The sequence below is a fragment of the Gorilla gorilla genome, chromosome 4 (assembly GCF_029281585.2).
Source record: "Gorilla gorilla gorilla isolate KB3781 chromosome 4, NHGRI_mGorGor1-v2.1_pri, whole genome shotgun sequence".
NCBI classification, from domain to species: Eukaryota; Metazoa; Chordata; class Mammalia; order Primates; family Hominidae; genus Gorilla; species Gorilla gorilla.
The window spans coordinates 154,534,822-154,556,336 of NC_073228.2; the positions used below are offsets into that span (position 1 = coordinate 154,534,822).

At 41.4% G+C, this 21,515-nt stretch overlaps 1 protein-coding gene across 1 annotated transcript; it reads right to left on the reverse strand.

Annotated features, from left to right (window-relative positions):
* Positions 1 to 9,440: 9,440 nt before the first annotated feature.
* RBM22 (RNA binding motif protein 22) lies at positions 9,441 to 19,998 on the reverse strand. The gene is made up of 11 exons (XM_004042834.3): positions 19,581 to 19,998; positions 19,093 to 19,146; positions 17,885 to 17,914; positions 17,142 to 17,274; positions 15,440 to 15,540; positions 15,182 to 15,354; positions 14,155 to 14,355; positions 12,724 to 12,888; positions 11,867 to 11,955; positions 11,543 to 11,674; positions 9,441 to 10,531 (listed from the first exon to the last, which is right to left on the reverse strand). Exons 1-11 carry the CDS (start codon positions 19,632 to 19,634, stop codon positions 10,401 to 10,403), a joined length of 1,263 nt encoding a protein of 420 aa, XP_004042882.1. The 5' UTR covers positions 19,635 to 19,998; the 3' UTR covers positions 9,441 to 10,400.
* Positions 19,999 to 21,515: the final 1,517 nt, after the last annotated feature.

Consider the following 21,515-nt stretch of genomic DNA (forward strand, 5'->3'; position numbering starts at 1 on the left):
ATATCCCTAAAATATGTGGCGCAGAAATGAAATAAAGAAATTGTCTGACGCAGTGGCTCACGCCTGTAATCCCAGAGGCGGGAGGATCACTTGAGGTCAGGAGTTTGAGGTTGCAGTGAGCTATGATCATGCCATTGCACTCCAGAATGGGCAATCGAGACCCTGTCTCAAAAAAAAGAAAGAAAAAGAGAAAGAGAGAGAGAAAGAAAGAAAGACTGTCCAAAAGAAATGTGTTTTAGCCATATTAACATCAGACAAAGTAGACTTGATGGCAAAAAGTATTGTTGTGATAAAGCAGATCTTCACGTAAGAATAAACCCATAGTCACAGAGGAAGATTTAACACTTTTTTTCAATTATTGCTGGGTTAGCAGACAAATAATTAGTAAGGATACAGAAGATATGAACAATAAAATGAAAAAGTAGCATCCTGCACCACCAGATTACTCATTCTAACTACATATACTTTAAAAAACTGAATATACAAAATTCAAAACTTTTGTGCATCGAAGAATACTATCAAGAGGGTGAAAAGAGAACCCACAGAATAGGAGACGATAACTCAAAGAATAAATATCAATGAAACTAGGGATATAAATTAATAATTTAATAAATAAAAAACAAAGAAGAAGAAGGGACAAAACTTCCTTTTTCCTTGTAGAAGACTTTCAAATAATGTATGTAGACAGTTGCCCCCTTAGAAGGTGGAGGTTAATTCCCATCCTATTGATTATAGACTGAACTTAACCAACTTGCTTCCAAAGAATAGAGCATAGGAAGAGAAAAATTGTGACTTTACAAAGGAGAAGCCTGGAAGACATTCCCTTAACAAAGTAATCAAGGTTAACATCATCAGTGATACTCAGATTTCTGATATGAAGTGATGAGAAGGGCACTTGCTCTTTTGATATTGTTCCTCAAATCCTTAACCCCAGTCTAATCATGTGATAACATCAGAAAAACCCAGATGAGCAACATTCTACGAAAACACCTGACTGGTACTTTTAAAACCTACCACAGCATGAAAAACAAGGAAAGACCAATCAACTGTCACAGATTGGAGGAGACTGGGAGACATTACAACTAAGTGTCATGTGGAAGCCTAGACTGAATTCTGAAACAGAAAAAAAGGACAGAAAAAAAAAATGGTGAAATCCAAATAAAAACTTAGTTGAGTTAATAGTATGGTACCTATGTTAATTTCTTAGTTTTTTTTGTTTGTTTTTGTTTTTTTAATTTTTTGTTTTGAGACAGGGTCTCACTACTCTGTTACCCAGGCTGGAGTGCAATGGCTCAATCTCCGCTCACTGCAACCTCCAGCTCCTAGGATCAAGCGATACTCCCACCTCAGCCTTCTGAGTTGCTGGAACTACACGTGTATGCCACCACACCTGGCTAATTTTTGTATTTTTTTAGAGCTGGGGTTTCACCATGTTACCCAGGCTGGTCTTGAACTCCTGAGCTCAAGCAATCCATCCACCTCGGCTTCCCAAAGTGCTGGGATTATAGGTGTGAGCCACCACGCCTGGCCAATTTCTTAGTTTTGAAAAACATACTAGGCTGGGTGTGGTGGCTCACGCCTATAATCCCAGCACTTTGGGAGGCCGAGGTGGGTGGATCACAAGGTCTGGAGTTTGAGACTAGCCTGGCCAACATGGTGAAACCCCGTCTCTATTAAAAATATACAAAAGTTAGCTGGGCATGGTGGCATGTACCTGTAATCCCAGCTACTCAAGAAGCTGAGGCAGGAGAATTGCTTAAACCCAGGAGACGGAGGTTGCATTGAGCTGAGTTTGCGCCACTGCATTCCAGCCTGGGCGACAGAGCCAGACCTTGTCTCAAAAACAAAAAAAAAAAAGAAAAGAAAAGAATAGAAGAGGCCAGGCGTGGTGGCTCACGCCTGTAATCCCAGCACTTTGGGAGGCCGAGGCGGGCAGATCATGAGGTCAGGAGATCGAGACCATCCTGGCTAACACAGTGAAACCCCGTCTCTACTAAAAATACAAAAAATTAGCCGGGCGTGGTGGCGGGCGCCTGCAGTCCCAGCTACTCGGGAGGCTGAGGCAGGAGAATGGCGTGAACCGGGTAGGCGGAGCTTGCAGTGAGCCGAGATTGCACCACTGCACTCCAGCCTGGGCGACAGAGCGAGACTCCGTCTCAAAAAAAAAAAAAAAGAAAAGAAAAGAAAAGAAAAGAAAAACATACTATGACTATGTAAGGTGTTAACAAGAGGGGAAGCTGGGTGAAAAGTATACAAGAACTGTCTTTGGAACTTTTCTGTCAATCTGAAGTTATTCCAAAATAACAAGCTTTGAAACTCAAGACAGACAAATCCCACAAAGAAAACACCAGAACCTGATGGCTTCACCAGAGAATTGTATCAAACATTTAAGGAGAAAAAAACAAAAAAAGCATTGTTATACAAATGCTTTCAAAATATAGAGGAAGAAACATTTCCAAACAAATTTTATAATGCCGGAAGAAACCTGACAAAAATATTACAGAAAAGGCCACTATTCCTCATGAATATAGACATAAAACCCAAAATACATATGTGTGTGTTTGTATATGTATATATGTATATGTATATACAAACACACACATATTTATAAATATATCTGTATATATAATTTATAAATAAATATATGTAATACATCATGACTAAGTTAGCTTTACCCCAGGAATGCAATCTTGGTTTAACATTTTTGGTGCAGGAAAATTCAACACCAATTTATGGTGAAAATTCTTTAAAAATTTAGAAGCCAACTCCTTCAGTTTGGTCAAAGTTAGCTCCAAAAAATCAGCTAATTACATACCTAATGGGGAAATACTGCATGCATTTCCCGCAAGCTTGGGAATAAGACAAAGATGTCTTCTCTTATCACTTCTATTTAATGTAGTACTCATGGTCCTAGCCAGTTCAGTCAGGCAAGAAAAAGAAATAGGCATAAAGATTGGAAATAAATAAATGAAATGGTCTCTGTTCACAGGTGAAATTATTGTTTACATAGATCATTGCAGACATCTACAAAATAATTACTAGAAGTACTGAGTGAATTTAGCAAGGTCACAGGATACAGGGTTGAGACACAAAACCCAACTGTATTTCTATATTAACTGCAACAATTGGAAAAGACATTTTTTAAAAAATAGCAACAAATCACACAATTCTTAGTAATAAATGTAACAAAGTTGTGTAAGACTTGTACACCAAAGCCTTAAAACATTGCTGAAATTAAAGAAGATAGTTAAATGGAGACATATATTGTGCTCATAGATTGGAAAACTCAATATTTGTAAGATGTCAGTTCTTCTCAAATTGACCTATTTTCAACACAATCCCAATCATAGGCTTATGTTTTTGTAGAAATTGGCAGGCTGATTTAAAAAATTTATATGGAAATGCAAGAGCCCTAGAAAAGGAAAATGTTTTCAACAAACAATAAATTACATCATTAGGGTGGGCCCTATCCATATGACTGGTGCCCTTATAACTAGAGGAAATTTGGACACAGAGGCATGCACATTGGGAGAACAACAAGGAAAGATGAAGGCAGAGTGATGTGCCTGCAAGTCAAGGAATGCTAAAGATTGCCAGCAAACCACTAGAACCTAGGAGACAGGCATGGACCAGATTCTCTCACAGTCTCAGAAGGAATCAACCTGCTAACACCTTAATCCTGGAGGCCTAGTCTCCAGAACTGTAAGATAATAAATTCCTGTTGTTTAAGCCAGTTTTTAGTACTTTTTTATGGTAGCCCTAGCAAACTAATACAGATTTGGTATATGAGATACTAAGTTAGATTTGATTAAAACAAAAAGCTTCTGCTCATCAAAAAAAATCACTAGGAAAGTGAATAAAGCTGGGCGCGGTGGCTCACACCTGTAATCCCAACACTTTGGGAGGCTGAGGTGGGCGGATCACCTGAGGTTAGGAGTTCAAGACCAGCCTGGCTAACATGGTGAAACCCCGTCTCTACTAAAAACACAAAAATTAGCCAGGTGTGGTGGCACGTGCCTGTAGTCCCAGCTACTCAGCAGACTGAGGCAGGGGAATCGCTTAACCTGGGATGTGGAGGTTGCAGTGAACCAAGATCATGCCACTGCACTCCAGCCTGGACAACAGAGCGAGACTGTATCTCAAAAAAAAAAAAAAAAGAAAAAGAAAGAACGTCAATAGGCAGGCCACAGACTGCTGGGAGAGAGTATTTGCAAACATGTCTCTGACAAAGGACTAATACCTAAGATGTATACCTTCTATAACTAGTTAATACAAAAAAGACACCCAATAGAAATGACCAAAATATTTGGACAGGCATGTCACAAAAGAAGAAATATAGGCTGGGCGCAGTGGCTCACACCTGTAATCCCAGCACTTTGGAAGGCTGAGGTGGGAGGATCACTTGAAGCCAGGAGTTCAAGGCTGTAGTGAGCTATGATTACACCACTGCACTCCAGCCTGGGTGACAAAGTAAGACCCCATTTCTAAAAATAAAAATAAAAACAGATTTTTCATCCTTAAGTTTCTCAATGTTAAAAAAAAAAAAAGAAGATATGTAAATGGCCATAAGTAGTTGAAAAGGTGTCCAACTTATTTGTCACAATGGGAATGCAAAATAAAACCACAATTAAATACCATTACACACCCACCAGAATGGCTAAAATTCAGGAAACCATTTACATCAAAGGGTGGCAACACTGTGGAGCAACTGGAACTCTCCTACATTGTGGTAGGAATGTAAAGGGAAAAAGTCTGACAGTTCTTTTTAAAACCAGACATGTTTAGTAATTCTGCTCCTAAGTATTTATGTATTTTTTATTTTTTTGAGACAGAGCTTTGATCTGTCACCAAGGCTGGAGTGCAGTAACGCCATCTCGGCTCACCGCAACCTCCGCCTCCCAGGTTCAAGTGATTCTCCTCCCTCAGCCTCCCGAGCAGCTGGAATTACAGGCACCTGCCACCACGCTCGGCTAATTTTTGTATTTTTAGCAGAGATGGGGTTTCACCATGTTGCCCAGGCTGGTCTCGAACTCCTGACATCAGGTGATCCACCCACCTCGGCCTCCCTAAGTGCTGGGATTACAGGAGTGAGCCAGTGCGCCCGGCCTTAAGTATTTATTCAAGAGAAATGAAAACATATATTCACAAACAATTTGTACAAGAATATTCATAGTAGCTTTTATTTTCAGTAGCAAAAAAAAAAAAAAAAACCCCAAACAAACTGGAAACAGCCTTGGTGTCCATCAATGGGAGGATGGATAAGCGATGGCATAGTCATACAGTAGAATTCTATCCTGCAATAAAAAGGAACTGTATACAACATTATGGATGATTCTCAAACACATGCTGCTAGAAAGAAGCCAAATATAAAAGAGTTCACACTGCGTGATTCTATTTATATGAAGTTCTAAAGGGAGCAAAACTAATCTGTGGTAATAAAAATCAGAACAGTAGATGCCTCTGGAGATCGGTGGGAGTGGGTATTGGCTAGGAAGAGCAGGAGGAAATTTTCTGGAGTGATGGTAATGTCCTATATCTTGACAGGGGTTTGAGTCACATGGATGTATACATTTGTCAAAACTCTTGAATGACATACTCATGCATTTCAGTCTATATAACTTTGACCTTAAAAATCCACAAAAAATATTGAACTCTTTCATCCAGAAAGATGGAAAAAAGAATTGAACTCTAGTTAATTAAACATGGACCCCAACTTAGGATGGTTCAATTTATGATTTTTCAACTCTAGGATGTTGTGAAAGCAATACAACCATTCTGTTTTTTCACTTTCAGGAGAGTAGTCAATAAATTACATGAGATATTCCACACTTTATTATAAAATAGGCTTTGTGTTAGGTGATTTTGCTCAATAGGCTAAGCTAAGTTGTGATGTTCAGTAGGTGTATTAAATACATTTTTCACTTAATGATATTTTCAACTTATCAGGATATAACTCTACCATAAATTGAGGAGCGTCTGTATATAAATGCTGAAATGTTTAAAGGTGAAGTCTGTTGATGTCTTCGGTTTACTCTGAAATGCCTAAAAACAGACTGATGGGGCTGGGCACGGTGGCTCATGCCTATAATCTCAGCACATTCAGAAGCTGAGGTGAGCAGATCTCTTGAGGTCAGGGGTTTGAGACCAGCCTGGCCAATATGGTGAAAACCCGTCTCTACTAAAAAAATACAAAAATTAGCCGGGTGTGGTAGCACACGCCTGTAATTCCAGCTACTCAGGAGGCAGAGGCAGGAGAATTGCTTGAACCTGGGAGGCGGAGGTTGCAGTGAACCAAGATAGCACCACTGCACTCCAGCCTGAGTGACAGAGTGAGATTCTATCTCCAAAAAAAAAAGATTGATGGATGCATAAAGAAATGGATAGATATGTGATAAAGCCAATATGGCAAAATGTTAATTGTAGAATCAGTTGGTGGGTATACGGTGGTTCACAGTAAAATTATTCTAACTTTTCTGTACATTAGAAAATTTTTACAGTAAAATGTTAGGGGCAAAAAAAAAAAAAAGACTACAGAATCTCTGAGAAGAGTAACATTTTCTAATCTTAGAAGTGATCTTGGCTGGGTGCGGTGGCTCACACCTGTAATCCCAGAACTTTGGGAGGCCGAGATGGGCGGATCACAAGGTCAGGCATTCAAGACCAGCCTGGCCAACATGGTGAAACCCCGTCTCTACTAAAAAAAAAGACAAAAATTAGCTGGGCATGGTGGTGTGTGCCTGTAATCCTAGCTGGTCAGGAGGCTGAGGCAGGAGAATTGCTTGAACCCGGGAGGTGGAGGTTGTGGTGAGCTGAGATCGCACCACTGCACTCCAGCCTAGGCGACAGAGCAAGACTCTGTCTCAAAAAAAAAAAAAGAAGTCATCTCATCCTATACTAGTATTTCTCAAAGGGTAGTCTTTACCTCATAAAAATCCAGGAACTTAGACTCACTGAAGTTTAAAAATTGCTCTACCTGCCGACCCTGAAGAATTGCACTCCACAGCCAGGGCTTCAGCTGCCACTACTTCACTGCCCATCCAAATCTTAATCTCCCTTAAGCTCCATTCCCCTTGGGTTGGGAATTTCCATTGGCCTTACAGATATCTTAAACTCACCAGATCCCATAGGGGATTCATATTTTCCTACCCCTACTTCCCAATCTCACTTTCTTCTTCCAGCATTCTCTATTTCAGGAAAAGACATCTTTCTACCCAGTTGACCAACCCAGAGACCTGAGGTGGGAGGTTAGGGGTTACCCTAGACTCCTCTCTTTTCACCTCCATTTATTTCAGGTCACAGTGGCTCACTGATTTGGCTTCTAGAACATCTGTTATATCTCACCATTTGCCCCATGGGCTGTCACTGCCTTAGTCCAGTTGTCATAATGCTTTACCTTCTGAGCTTTTTCCATGGGAGAAGGAGCTCAAAATATTACAGGCAGCAAAAAGGGTTAAGAGATGAGGCCTTATGACAACTAGAGAGAGATTAAGTACATACCAGGTTATACAGCTGGGAGGAGCTGAAGTTAAGATTTGAACTCAGGTAGTCTGGCTCCAGAGTCTGTTTAAAACACCATTACTTGCCTGGACGCGGTGGCTCATGCCTGCAATCCCAACAAAGGGAAGGCCAAGGTGGGAGGATCGCTTGAGCCCAGAAGTTTGAGACCAGCGTGGGCAATGTAGTGAGATTCCTATTTTTCAAAAAAAGAGGAAAACACCATCACTCAGTGTAAACCTACTATATAAACAAGTGCCTTTTTATTATTAGATGTGAGGACATCTATATTTTTATTAGAGTAACACTAGCTGCTATAACAGATAAATCCCCAAGTCTCAATGCCTTAATACAACAACAACTTCTCATATAGCAATATTGTCTTCTAAGTGGTGATGGAGGAACCCAGGCTCCACTGTGTGACTCTGCTATCTTCTAGAGACCATTCTGTGCATTCAGCCAGATGGAGAAAGCACACAGGACTGGGTGCGGGTTTTACAGGCCAAGCCTGGGAATGGCAAAAGTTGCTTTTCACCAGGTGTACCCAGCTGTGTGCCCTAGGCAATGGAATTTGGCAAGCAAGAGTTTTTGCCAAGATATAATTGCTCATAATTCTGGTTTATTTATGAATATCTATTCTATACTTCCCTTTATACTGGTTTTTTAAAAAAGATCCATAACCAAACTACACAAAAATTAGAATCTCCTCCTCCCCAAGAAAGCAAGGTTACAATACACAATTGGATAGGCATATATGTATGTATGTATATGTATGTGGAGATGTAAATCATTGAATCTAGCAGTTATTACAATGCTATCCATAAGATTCACATCTCATTTACAAATTGGCTAAAAATCCTTTACATGCTCAAAAGCAGGCAAACAAAAAAGACCCAAAAGGATACAAAAATACTTGGAAGTATCGTACATTGCTTCACATTTGACATTACTAGCAATAAAACGAAAATTTCTAAGTATAGATTTTTAAATCTTTAAAAAAGGCAATTTAAGTTCTCTAGGAAAAAAAATTCTGCAAATCTAAAACAGGGTGCCATATGGGGCATGTCCTTCTTGGAAGTAAACATTTTAGATAAAAGTAGCATAAAATTTGCTTCAGGAAATGGCCGGGCGCAGTGGCTCACTCCTGTAATCCCAGCACTTTGGGAGGCCAAGGTGGGCGGATCATGAGGTCAGGAGATCAAGACCAGCCTGGCCAACATGGTGAAACCCCATCTCTACTAAAAATATAAAAATTAGCTAGATGTGGTGGTGCATGCCTGTAATCCCAGCTACTCAGGAGGCTGAGGCACGAGAATTGCTTGAAGCCAGGAGGCAGAGGTGGCAGTGAGCCGAGGTTGCGCCACTGCACTCCAGCCTAGTGACAGAGCGAGACTCCATCTCAAAAAAAAAAAAAGAAAAAAATTGGCTTCAGGAAAAATGGATTTATAATAAATGTTTCCTTTTAAAATGACTTGCCTAAGGATGACCTATTAAAGTTTATTTTTTAGAGACAGGATCTCACCATGTTGCCCAGGCTGGCTTTGAACTGCTGCCCTCAAGCAATCCTCCCACCTCAGCCTCTTAAGTAGCTGGCACTATCGGCATGCACCCAGCTAGGTGACTTCTTAAAGTTACCCTTTATCAACTACACCAGGCTCTGTGCTAAGTGTTTCTGTGCACTATCTTATTTCAACCTCACAATCACCCTTTGAAATAAGTACTAAAGAGGTCTGAGCCTTTTAAATCATCAGGGAATCAACCTAAGAATAGGCTGAGGTTAAAAAAAAATAATAAGTAAATCATCACGGAATGGATATAATCAAAAGTCTAAAGCAACATTTAAAAAATTTACAATATATAACTCATTTCTATTAAATAACTTCCACTGACCTCGAGTTCAGCTACCAAAGGATAAAGAGGAATCTAGAAATAAACCCATGACACCATTTGAAAAATTGACCCGTTTTAATTATTTAAAAACAAAAAACACATCAAATTTCCTTTACCATCTACAATTCAGTTATATCCAAACACTCTAAGACCAAACAGAAGCAGGGATGACAATGAGACACTGAAGACACATGAAGGTGAATGCTGAAGACCATCAGAGTCCCAGCAGGAGGTCACATCTTTCATTCAAACGCTCCAATGCTTTTCATTTCAGTTTGTTAAAGAACATGTTTTGCAGGAAGTTCTTTACAGTAATTTCATGCCAGACACCAGGTTTCTTCAATGGTACACAGCTCCATGAAATTTGTGTTTCCATCCAGTTGACAGGAATAAAAAGGAATTTTTATTTTTGTCTTTTTTTGGGGCGTAGAGACGTAAAATGGTCAGATTCCTTTAGGAATAAATGAGGAAAAGGAGAGGAAAGAAAAGATCTGGGCTGTGCTGGTGCTGGTTTCTACTCATCTTTCTGAGGGTGTGACTTCAGAAGAGTTAAATCACACTTAGGCCACTACAATGATTAGTACTAGTTATCTTTTTTTTAAGATGATAAAAAGGAAAATATCCAATGGACATAAAAATGGTCAAAGGTTTACTGCAGGTCAATTTTTCCCCCGACCAAAAAATATACAAAATGAACATATAATTGGGATGGTAACTCTGCTGGACATTCCAATTCACTCATCTGCTTGTCCCCCACACGGGTAAGGGGAACAGGCGTTAGGTTTTATTAGTCGTGTTATAGCAGTAACCAGATGTGTTAATGGCAGCTTATTTACGGTCCATCGATCCTTTGAACAAGTATAGGAAAGCATGGCTGTCAGTCTCTGACTGCCCACATCTGAGCACATTCAGCTACCATGGAAACTACAAGGGAAGGAAAAATATATTTATTCCAAGATTTACTGGGAGTTTTAAGTGCCCTTTCTTCCACAGAGCCCCAGAGTGGTGACAAGGTGCTAGGGGCTGCTGTGTTTTCCAGCATGAGCTCCCATCCTCTGAGGGTCCTGAGAAGGATAGTGGATTGGTCCTGGAGCCCGCATGAAAGGAGGGGGTGGTCCCATTGGGTGGAACATGTGTGGCCCAAAACCTGCAGATACGAGAGAACAAATGTGTTAGGCTGGTAGTTTCCTTGATAACCTTTCAAACCTCTCAATCTTGTAGGTTAAAACCACCTACACATAAATCAAGGTTGACACGGGGCTTAAGCAAATGTCAGTTCACAAACTTACTTCCACTTGTTATTTCCTTGGTTTTAGAAACCTTTCCCCCACAGTCCAAAAAACTCCACAGCACTCAAGGTATCGCCTAGTATGTCATCTGAGTCTCTGCTATGTATCCAACATGCCAAATCCTACCAGACAGGATTCAGTCAGGATTTGGGAGATAAGAAAGAAATCAGGCTGATGGCAAAGACTGTGTCATCATTAACCTCAATGCTTGACACCAGAATGGAGGGTGCTCAGAAACCAGATTCTCTTCAGAGTATGGGCTCTCTGCCACAGGAGAACTGGCTACCTGTGATTTCCTTCCACTGTTAACACTGTCTACAGCAGTGCTATACAAAGTGCCAGTCCTCCACCTATTTCTGGCCACTCAAGACAAAGAGCTTGAGTCAAAATGTAAATTATACGACCAGGCACAGTTTAGTTCATCTGACAGTTTTTTTGGTAACAAGACTTTCTCAATGAAGGAAGGGGTTCACTGATTACATTTTGGCACAAGCTCCTGATCTTGTGGCAGACAGGTGATAAACACTTTGTAAAACGACACCCGCTCACAGCCCACACTGGGCAATAGTGCTCTAGGGCATCCATTAGCATTTAGTTTAGAAAAGGGAACAAATTGTTGATAGATCTTTGTAATCTAATAATCTTACTCTGCTGACACATATACGCGGATCTTTAGAAAACCGGCCCCTTTCTTCTCCTCGGCAGAGCAGGAGAAAGAAAAATATCAGAAATCCCAACAGATCAACTTTACTTGTAGACTTCTACAGAGCAAACTCACAGGATTTGGATGTGTTGAACATGATGGTGAGGTTTATGAGACAGAACTTTCACAAGGATTTCTCTGGGCTAAGAAGGAAGATGGAAGTTACCTGGGGGTGGGGGTGGAGCAATGCCAGGGGGCGGTGGCAGAGCAATGTTCACCACAGCTGGAGGACCACTTGGGGGCAAGTTGAAGTAGTTGGCAGAGGCTTCTTCTTCTGCCGCAGGAGGAGGAGGAAGAGCTGGAGGAGAGAAAATAGTCAACACATAGAGGGGAGAACAATTGTGCAACACTGTTTCTACCACCTTTACATTTTCAGAGGTCCGACTGGGAGAGTAGAGCGGCGACATGAACCAGACCTGGGTCCCATCTTCCAAAATAGGAACATCAGGGCAGACAGAGCTTCTGGAGTCAGCAGGGAGTCTGCACTCACCTCCTGGCAATCCTGGAACAGGTTCTAGTTTGATCCCAGAGTCTGTAGTTCCATCTTTCTCTTTTTCTTTTCCTCTGGCTGCTTGGGATCTGGGAAACACACATGCATACAGTCGGCACTCTGGCCCACCTTATCTCACACCTCTGCTTCTTACATTCCCCAGTCCAATGGAGTTCCTTCACTCTGCCTCCTCCTCAGCACACACTCTTTTCCCATAAATGCCACTGTGCACAGTGAACAAGAGCAAAGGTTTTGACACCAGAAAAGACCTGGGTTCAAAACCTGCTAGAACTATCATAAGGACCAGAAAAGGCAACACATACGTGTTTAGCACAGTGCTTACCACATAGGGAGTGCTCCACAAAGGCAGATGCTGCTATTAGCCATCTCTTCCCTGGTTCCAAGTTGGAGACATGTTCCTCCTTTGAACTGGGTCTTTCACCTGTGTCTCTCTTATGCAATCATCACTTTTAAACTTAAAATAGCGATTCTTCCCTGTTTTATCTTCTCCACTGGACAATCAGCCTCTAAGGGCAGAATCTAGGTCTAATTCATTTATAAACCCTAAAATTCACCTTTCATGGCCTGGCATTATACTTGGCCTATAATAGCTAGTCACAAAAACATGAACCTTCAAAGGAGTAGATTATACACCAACCCCCTGAATACATTTCCAAAGCAGGGTTCTCCCAACATCCACAGGAATCAAGTATCACATAGAGAGTGATCTTTGAAAGATCTCTTTAAAGATCCTGTTCATTTAAGCCTGTTAACCAAAAGCCTACTAGTCTCCAGAAAATGAAATAGTTTCTTAAAAATCTAAGCAAAATGTCACTTAAAAATAGTTTAATTCTCACCTTCCCCATTTCACATTCAGTCTGCGGCCATTTACAATCAACTTATTAAAGGACTTCTCAGCAGCCACTTCTGCAGCCTGCCGTGTGGCAAACTGGATGAAAGCACACTGCTGTCTCTGCACAACAGTGATCGTCCGGATCTCTCCGAACTGGTAGAAATGATTTCTGAAGGGAAACAGGCAGAGAAAAATGAAAGTGGGAGTTAAAAAAGATGTTCCCAGGAGACTGAAAATGGATTAACTTTCACTGACACACCACTAGGCAGGTGGGCCCCAAGGTTATCTGCCTAACTACCCGCAGGTCTCCGCCCCATATCTTGTCCTACTGTGGGTGCTGCTGATTGAGAGAAGGAAAGAAAAATAATGAGTAAATAAAGGTTCTCAAACATCTCAGGGTTTTTTCCCATGGAGGAAAGGGGGTTCTAATAGGTTCTTTAAAGACCCTAAACCCTAGATAAGGGGTTGGCAAACTATAGCTCTCAAGGCCCATGAGCCAAGAAAGTTTAAAACAAGAATACGTGACAGAGACTGCATGTGGCCCACAATGCCTAAAATATTCACCATCCAGCCTCTTATAGCGAAAGTCTGCCAACCCCTGGGGGTTGTCTAGCTCACTTAGATAGGGTTTAATGGAGACAGGCTACCAAGGGCAGGTTATAAACTTACAGGAGTTTCTTCTCCACTTTATCTCTTTGGAAGAGGTAATTTCCATTACTATCTGCCCAGATGTCTCATCTAGCCAAGCATAATACAAGCCAAAAATAACACAAATTTATCAAACGCCAGTCTCTTTAAAAAGCCAACAATTTAAACCATAAGAGTTTTATCATCGCAAAGCTCTCCCTCCTCTAGATAATTCATCATACTTGGATGCGTGCCATCCCTTAAAACTCGGCTGTTAGGTCAAATAGAATCCTATGTCATTATTACCATATGCCAGGATGGATAAGCACTCTTTGTGCTTTGGTTCTGAGACAGGGTCTCACTCTGTTGCTTAGGCTGGAGTGCAGTGGTGCAATCACAGCTCACTGCATCCTTGATCTCCCAAGCTCAAGCAATCCTCCTGCCTCAGCCTCCCAAATAGCTGGGACTACAGGCACATGCCACCACACCCGGCTAGTTTTTTTGATTTCTTAGTAGAGATGTGGTCTCACTATGTTGCTCAGGCTGGTCTCAAACTCCTCGGTTCAAGAGATCCTCCCAAAGTGTTGAGATTACAGGCATGAGGCACTGTGCCCAGCCACATAAGCACATTATTACTGTGGCACCATAAAGGACAATTTTACAAAAATTCCAGTCAGCATGATACTAACAATAGAGACACTACAGAAAAATGCATTTTGTACAGAATGATCATTCTTGCAGTTTTTGCAAATAAATCATTCCAGGGCAGTTAAAGGCAAAAATAACTCTCTAACTTATACCCACAAACCTTAAATCTGTCTCAGTAATGGTATCACCTAGACCACCAACATATAGTGTGGTGATAGTTTTATCCTCTGGTGGGTCCAGCCGAGGCATTGTTGAAGCCCGCTTTAGAAGCTTGTCAGCTACAGGATCATTGATTCCGTAATAACGATCTTTAATATTCTGATCAGCAAGGGGGTCATCTGGATCTGTAGGCTTCTCATGTCTATGATTCAAGAAAAAAACAAGGCATAAAGGTGAAACAAAGGTGAAAAAATGGTATCTTCCAAGAGTAGCTACATATTAAAGTCCTAGATACATATTCTGAAGTGCCTTTTGAACTAGAAACTATGGTTTCTACCAAAATATAATTACCAAAATAGACCTAATACCAAGAGATTTACTGTATCACAGAAGGAATTCCTAGCCTCCTAAAAGCCATTAGGCCATCTAGGATGCCAAACTTTCCTTATAAATAAATACTCTTGACATGATCCACCCCCTCCTGCCCCCCAGAAAGGGACACATGATTACCCCTCTCTAGGTCAATGATTCTTAACACATTTGGGGTGCTGTATTCCACTGAGAATCTGATTAAAGCTATGGACCTCGCCCCGGAGAAAGCACATACATTATTTTTTAGGGGGTGGGGTTAACCAATCCCAAATTAAGAACTCCTAATCCAGATGCTTGGCAGTCTTAACCAAAACATACACACCTTTTAGAAGTCTGACCTTACTTTGACTTCAACTATACATTGAGAGTCAACTCATTTAAACCATGGCAGTGAAGATTTACTTCTCAGGCAGAAATGTTTAGGGTCAGCATCTATATTGTATGGCATAGCAATTTAGTTTCCAAGGCTCAACTGTAAGTAAAAACTACAATTTATTCATGCTCTTCTAAATTTCATAGTTCTAAGACATGAGATATACCACATTAGTTGTATGACCTCTAGATTTTAAAGCAGAAACAGTTCAAGCTAGGACCTCCCATTTCTTAGATGAGAAATCATCTGAAAGCAAATACTGAAAATGAGGCTCGGCTCTTGCCTGTATGGACATTCCTCTCCTCTCTTACACTCTCCTTTCACCCAGAAGGAGCAAATGTGGGGTCGATTCCTTTTGTAGTAGGGTGTGGTCCGGGCCAGTTTGAGCAGCATGTCACTGGTAGATGTGGCTTTCCCCAGCATGCCAACTGGCCGTGTTCCATCAGAGTTAGAAATCTAAGTGGGGATGACAAATTCAAAAGATAAATTATACAGACTGGGTCAATTCATTAGGATTTTTATCCAAAAAGTGGCAGCATACCTCTCTCTCCATATTCTGTGTATAGTACTCTTTGTTGACATCTGACTTTGGCATGTCATCTTTAAAAGACAATCCTGCGTCACGAACCTGGATGGGCAGGCCTGGTACAAAAAAAGAGGAAAAAGACCTCAGATGTATTTTAAAACATATCCATACTAACCACGCACACAGAATACATCATCTTTCCCTTCTCCTCTTTCCTATTTAGTACCAGAGACTTTACTATGTTTTTATTCAAACTCTTTAGCACCATCAGGTTACTTCTGCTACACAGCATGCTAAGAAATTGTCCAAATTCCTGAACTGTCAGGAAATCTGATGAAATCAATGTTTTAGAAAATCTTTTAGGCTGGGTGTGGTGGCTCATGCCTGTAATCCTAGCACTTTGCAAGGCTGGAGCTGACAGATAGCTTGAGTCCAGGAGTTCGAGACCAGCCTGGTCAACATGGTGAAACCCCTTTTCTACAAAAAATACAAAAATTAGCTGGGTGTGGTGGTATGCACCTGTAGTCCTAGCTACTCAGGAGGCTGAGGTGGATCACCTGAGCTTGGAAAGGTTAAGGCTGCAGTGAGCCATGACCATGCCACTGCACTCCAGCCTGGGCAACAGAGTGACACCCTGTCTCAAAAACAAAAAACAAAAAAATTATAAAAGAAAATTTTTAGATGAACAAACTGTGCCCATAGTCATATTCAACCTGTAAATTAGCTCCTAGTTTTTATTACAACATGATTTACTTAAAGTAAATGTAAAAGTGGTTTCTTTCTAGGTTAGTCTTACAGATCCTCTGGATAGTCACAGTCATCTAAGGGTCACTGTACTCCAGGACCAGACGCCTCCTTAACAAACATATAAATAATATTACATAAAATGTGGCCAGGACTCTGACTAGAAGAGTAACTCTAATGAACTTAACATACATAAACTCATATATTTTTCCCTTTAATAGTAAAAACTCTTGTTGAAAAATTATCTTTCTGAAAAACAGTCACCTACGGTTAAAAAAAAAATTACTCCCAAAAGCAGTTACTCTGAAACAGTAGCAATATATCAGTTGTAACAACACAATTGAAACAAAAGTCTAAAGCACAATTAGGCTGCCTATAGTGGCTCTGGGAGGCCAAGGTGGGAGGACTGCTTGAGGCCAGAAGTTCAAAACCAGCCTGGGCAAAATAGTGACACACACACACACGTGCACTGGCTGTGGTGGTATACCAGGAGGCAGAGGCAAGAGGATCCCTTGAGCCCAGGAGTTCGAAGTTGCAGTGAGCTGTGATCACACCACTGTACTCCAGCCTGGGTGTCAGAGTGAGACCCTAACTCAAAAAAATTAAATAAAATAAAGCACAATTACCCTGTGAGCTTCTGATTGGGATGGTGGAAAAAAGCTCTGGATCAAGAAAGAAGCCTAAGGCAAATAAATTATCTATCATAGGATCAACGCCTTTTACCTCACTTGGGCTACAGAGATGAAGGTTTAGGCCACTTTTGATTAATTCCCAACTTTTCCTTAAGTTCCTACTATTGTTCAGGACTCTAGAGTGGCCTAATTATGGTTCTTTTCCTGGGAAAAGCAGACCACGGCAGACATTCCAAAGTGAAATCAGAACCAGAGTTAGGGTGCGAAGTGGGAGACAAAAGACCGGCTTGTGGTTTTAGGCACCTGCACACTTTCAGATTTATTGCACAGGTCAAACATACCATACTCTAGGTCTAAGAGGCAGGTCTGACAGACATTCTTCAATTTACTGCAGGTTTGGCACACTTCAGTCTTCTTGAAACGCATGCGGACTCCAGGGCACCAGCGAAACACTGTGAATGGCCTGGCACAGATCTGGAACACAAAGCAAGAGCCATAGAATGTCAATGGTCCTGATCTGGGCAATCTGGAGATCTGATAACAACGGGGCATTCAAAAAAGGATCCCTGAATGTAGGATTTAGAAGAGACCTTAGCAATCATCTAGTTGATTTGATGTTTCAATACAATTTTCAGCATCCTTCTCCAGCAAGAATTCAGAGTACAGAAATGAAATAGCCAAAGGGTCAAAGTTCTTCCCATCCTAGAGCTAAGCACCAATAATAATCTGAACCTTAATCTTTTTTAGGGGGAGTGGGGAGTGTCATGTAATTTTTTGAGAATCTTCTGACAAGAATGACCTTCCTCCTCAGCTAAAATGCTCGTGTGGACAGTCATACACCACCTGGTATACAAAGTCCTCCAGTGCCCATCCACTGACACCATAAGAATCTCTACATTAGACGGTTCATTTTCTTACCTCCCACATAAACAGTTGCCAGCCAATGAATATATCAGTAATACATAAAAAGTTGTATAGCACTGATTTTTACTGGAAGACCTCAGAACTTAGTAAGCTGAAGGCTAATTTGGTAGAGAAAAGAAAAATGAAACAGAAATCATTACTCTTTAACAGACATACTTACTTTGCATTCCTTCCCATACTTTTCTTTGGTCTATAATAGAAAAAAAATAGAAAAGAACTGGAGTTACAGAAAGAAAAAAGCCAGATGTCTACTCTTTCCTTAAACATAACCCAAGAAATGTGTCTGGAAATCCCTGGCATCCTAGAGAGAGAAAAACAGCAACAACAACAAAAACCAAAACCCAACCTTTTTTGGGAAGAGGGTAGGGAACATACTATAACAACATATTATAAGCGATAACATCTCAAGAGTATATGGATCTGGGCTGGGTGGCAGTGGCTCACGCCTGTAATCCCAACACTTTGAGAGGCCAAGGTGGAAGGACTGCTTGAGCCCAGGAGTTCCAGACTAGCCTGGGCAACATAGCGAGATGCTGTCTCTACAGAAAAAAAAAAAATAGAGTATATGCATCTAATGCTAGGTAAGTGAGTGTCTTTCCACAGCCACAACTCTTAGGTTCATTTTTGGCTCCTAAGTTCACTCCCAAGAACTAACATTCCTAATGCTTTCCACAATCCCTAAATCAGAGAGGATACAGCTGTGGCCCGCCCACTTTACAAAGTTTAGTCAAAAGGTAGCTACTCTAGACTTGTCCTGTGCCAATGCCCGGGACATAGTAAATGTTCTGTTTAAACAGAACTATTCAAACCTCTTGAACCATTCAAACATCGTGAACATACTAACATATCAACACCTCTACGACTACACAATAATACAGCCCTAACCTAATTATTGTTAACTGGTTCTAATTTTACCCTAGTTTGTAACAAAGGGGGAATGCTTACTTTAAAGAGATAAAGTACACTGGCCAAAAGGCATTTGACCAGGATTCAGGAAACCTAGTTTCTAGTTCTGGTTCTCCTATCATGCTGACATTCCTAGAGCCAGAATATCTGAACTTAAATCCCAGCTCCATTCCTTACTATTGTATGAAAAGACACAAACGTTCTCACCTTCTGGTCAACAGACCTATTTCCTAGGTAAATGCTCAACAAATACTAGCTATCGTTATTACCCCTACATTACAGGAGTGTTACCGGATTCGTAAGTAAGAGAATACACATGACAGTTCTTTGCAAGTCGTCCAGCACTTCGCGTTAGTAAAAGAGCATCATTTTTTCTGCTTGTCTAAGAGAAACACTTCACAGTGTGCAAGTACCACAACATCGACAGGACATGAATAACTCGTTTCACACGCGATCACTCACCATTCGGATATATGGGTTTTCTCCAAGACATGTCTGGCACAGAATGGGGAAGTCCTGGTGAAAATGGGAAATCTGGTTGAGGACCACCCTCCGAAGACCCTGACACCTCAGTGACACTTGGGGTGGCGAGGGGGCGGGAAGCGAGGGTGGGGAACTAGGCACGGCAGGAACCCGAAGTCCATCACGACCCGATCGCGGGAGGGGGCGCTGTCTGCACTTCCGGCAGGCGGCGGGAGAAAAGAAAACCAGCTCTAATAGGCTGGAGGGGGCAGGGATGGAAAGGGTGCTGGTCCCGGGACCCTGGCTAAGCCCCCTCCCTTCAAGCCCGCAGGATGATCGCCCTCCGCCCTCCTGCTCCGGCCAAGCTAGGCCGCCGCGCTGGCTCCTCCCCGGAATTCCTTCGGCCGCGCCGCAGGCCCTGCCCTGCCAGCTTGCAAGGTGCGCGGCTTCGCCTCCTCCTTCCATCCTCCTCCGGCAGGCACACTCACCGCATCCTCCCAGTTCTGCCTGTTGTAGGTGTTGGAACCCAGAGAGGTCGCCATCTTGAGAGCGTCCGGAGGTAGCTGTAGCTTCCGAATTGGGAGAGAGGACCGCCACAATCCCGTCAAGCCCCGAGGCTAGCGCCGCGCCGGTCGGCGTCTTATTTACGCGTCTAGAGCTTCTTCCGGGGCGGGGCCTTTGCGTCATGACGTCGCCCGCTCTTGGAATTTCTAAGCTTAACAATTGGGGTCCTGGTGTAATGCACCTGGGTGCTTCCTTCGAGTTTTTGCCTGCTTGGAATGAAGGGCCACACGTACAGTTGATTCATTTAAAAATTGGGCGAAAGAATAAAGGAAGACGTAATGCATCAGAGGCTGGGGTTAAAATAGCGTTCGCTACCACTGAGGCGCTTATTATGCCAAACTCTGGGCGAACGTCTTGCGGTTCCAGTCAGTGTCTTATTTATTCTCATAACCTCTCTGTAGGGCTGCCAGATTCTGATTCTGTCTCTCTCTCTCTCTCACTCACACACACACATGCACACACAAGCACGCACGAATTACAGAACGTCTAAAGTTGTATTTCAGATTAACCGCGAATTGCTTTTTAATTATAAATATATATGGTACCTACTTGTCCTAAAGTAGGATTCGTGGTTGACCTGAAATTCACATCACTTAACCAATCGTCCTGTATTTTATCTGGTAACTCTACCCTGTAGGCAAGTATGATGATCCCTCTTTTATAGAAAAGAAAACAGGTTTAGAGAGATTAACCTAATCTCTCCTGATATAGCTCCTGGTTGTGGAGCTGAAAAGTGGTGAAGCCACAAATTCATTAATACTGTTTCATTTCCAGCTTCTGAAATGACAAGGGTCTTACGAATCAACATATGCATTATTTGATTTTTGGAATAACTCATAACCACTCCGCCAATATTTTATGAGTTTCAAGCCATTCTGGTACCACTTTCATACTTATCGTGTCATCAAGCTACCTAACACATTTATTTAAATCACCTCATTAAAAAAAGGTTGATTTAAAGTATAATTTTCATAAAGTTTTATCCTTTTTAGTTTTGAATTTTGTACATACATTCACTTACAGTCGAATATGGAATTGTCTGTCATCCCCAAAGTTCCCTTGTTTCTGTAGTTAGTTCACTTATCCCATACTCAAACCATGGCAATCACTAATTTGTGTTCTGTCCCTAGTTTTGCCTTTTCCAGAATGTCACATAAGTGGAATCCTATATATCCTTTTGGATCTGATTTTTTTTCACTTAGTATTTTGTAGTTGAGATTCATCCATATTATTACATGTATCAATAATTTCTTCCTTTGTATTACTGAGTAGAATTCCATTGTATGGATATATCATACAATTCACTTGCCAGTTGCTGGATATTTGGGTTGTTCCCAGATTTTAGTGAATATAAATAAAACCATTATAAACATTCACATACAGATCGTTGTATGGACATTGGTTTTCATTTTGCTTGTGTGAATACCTTAGAGTGAGATTATTTGATCATATGGTAACTATATCTTTTCCTTTATAAGAAAGTCCTTGGGTTTATCTGAGCTTCTTGGATCTGTGATTTGTTGTCTTTTGTTATATTTGGAAAATTCTCAAGTATCATCTCTTCAGACTGTCTTCTGCCTGGTTTCTACATCTGTGACTCCAATTTCACGTGTCTTGTGAGGAGTGCAAGGTCAGAAATAACAGAGTCCACATACATTTGTGTTTTTCCACAATGCCAGACTTTTACTGATGCTATTTCCATCACAAAAGCCACAAACTACATGGAGTTTCCAAGAAAGCAATTCTCCTTAGTACTTCCCACTCACTCAGCACTCAGAGTCTTGGACACACAGGCTCAAGGCACTCCACAGGTCAATCAATATTGCAAATCATGCATAATGGTATACTTAATCAACATA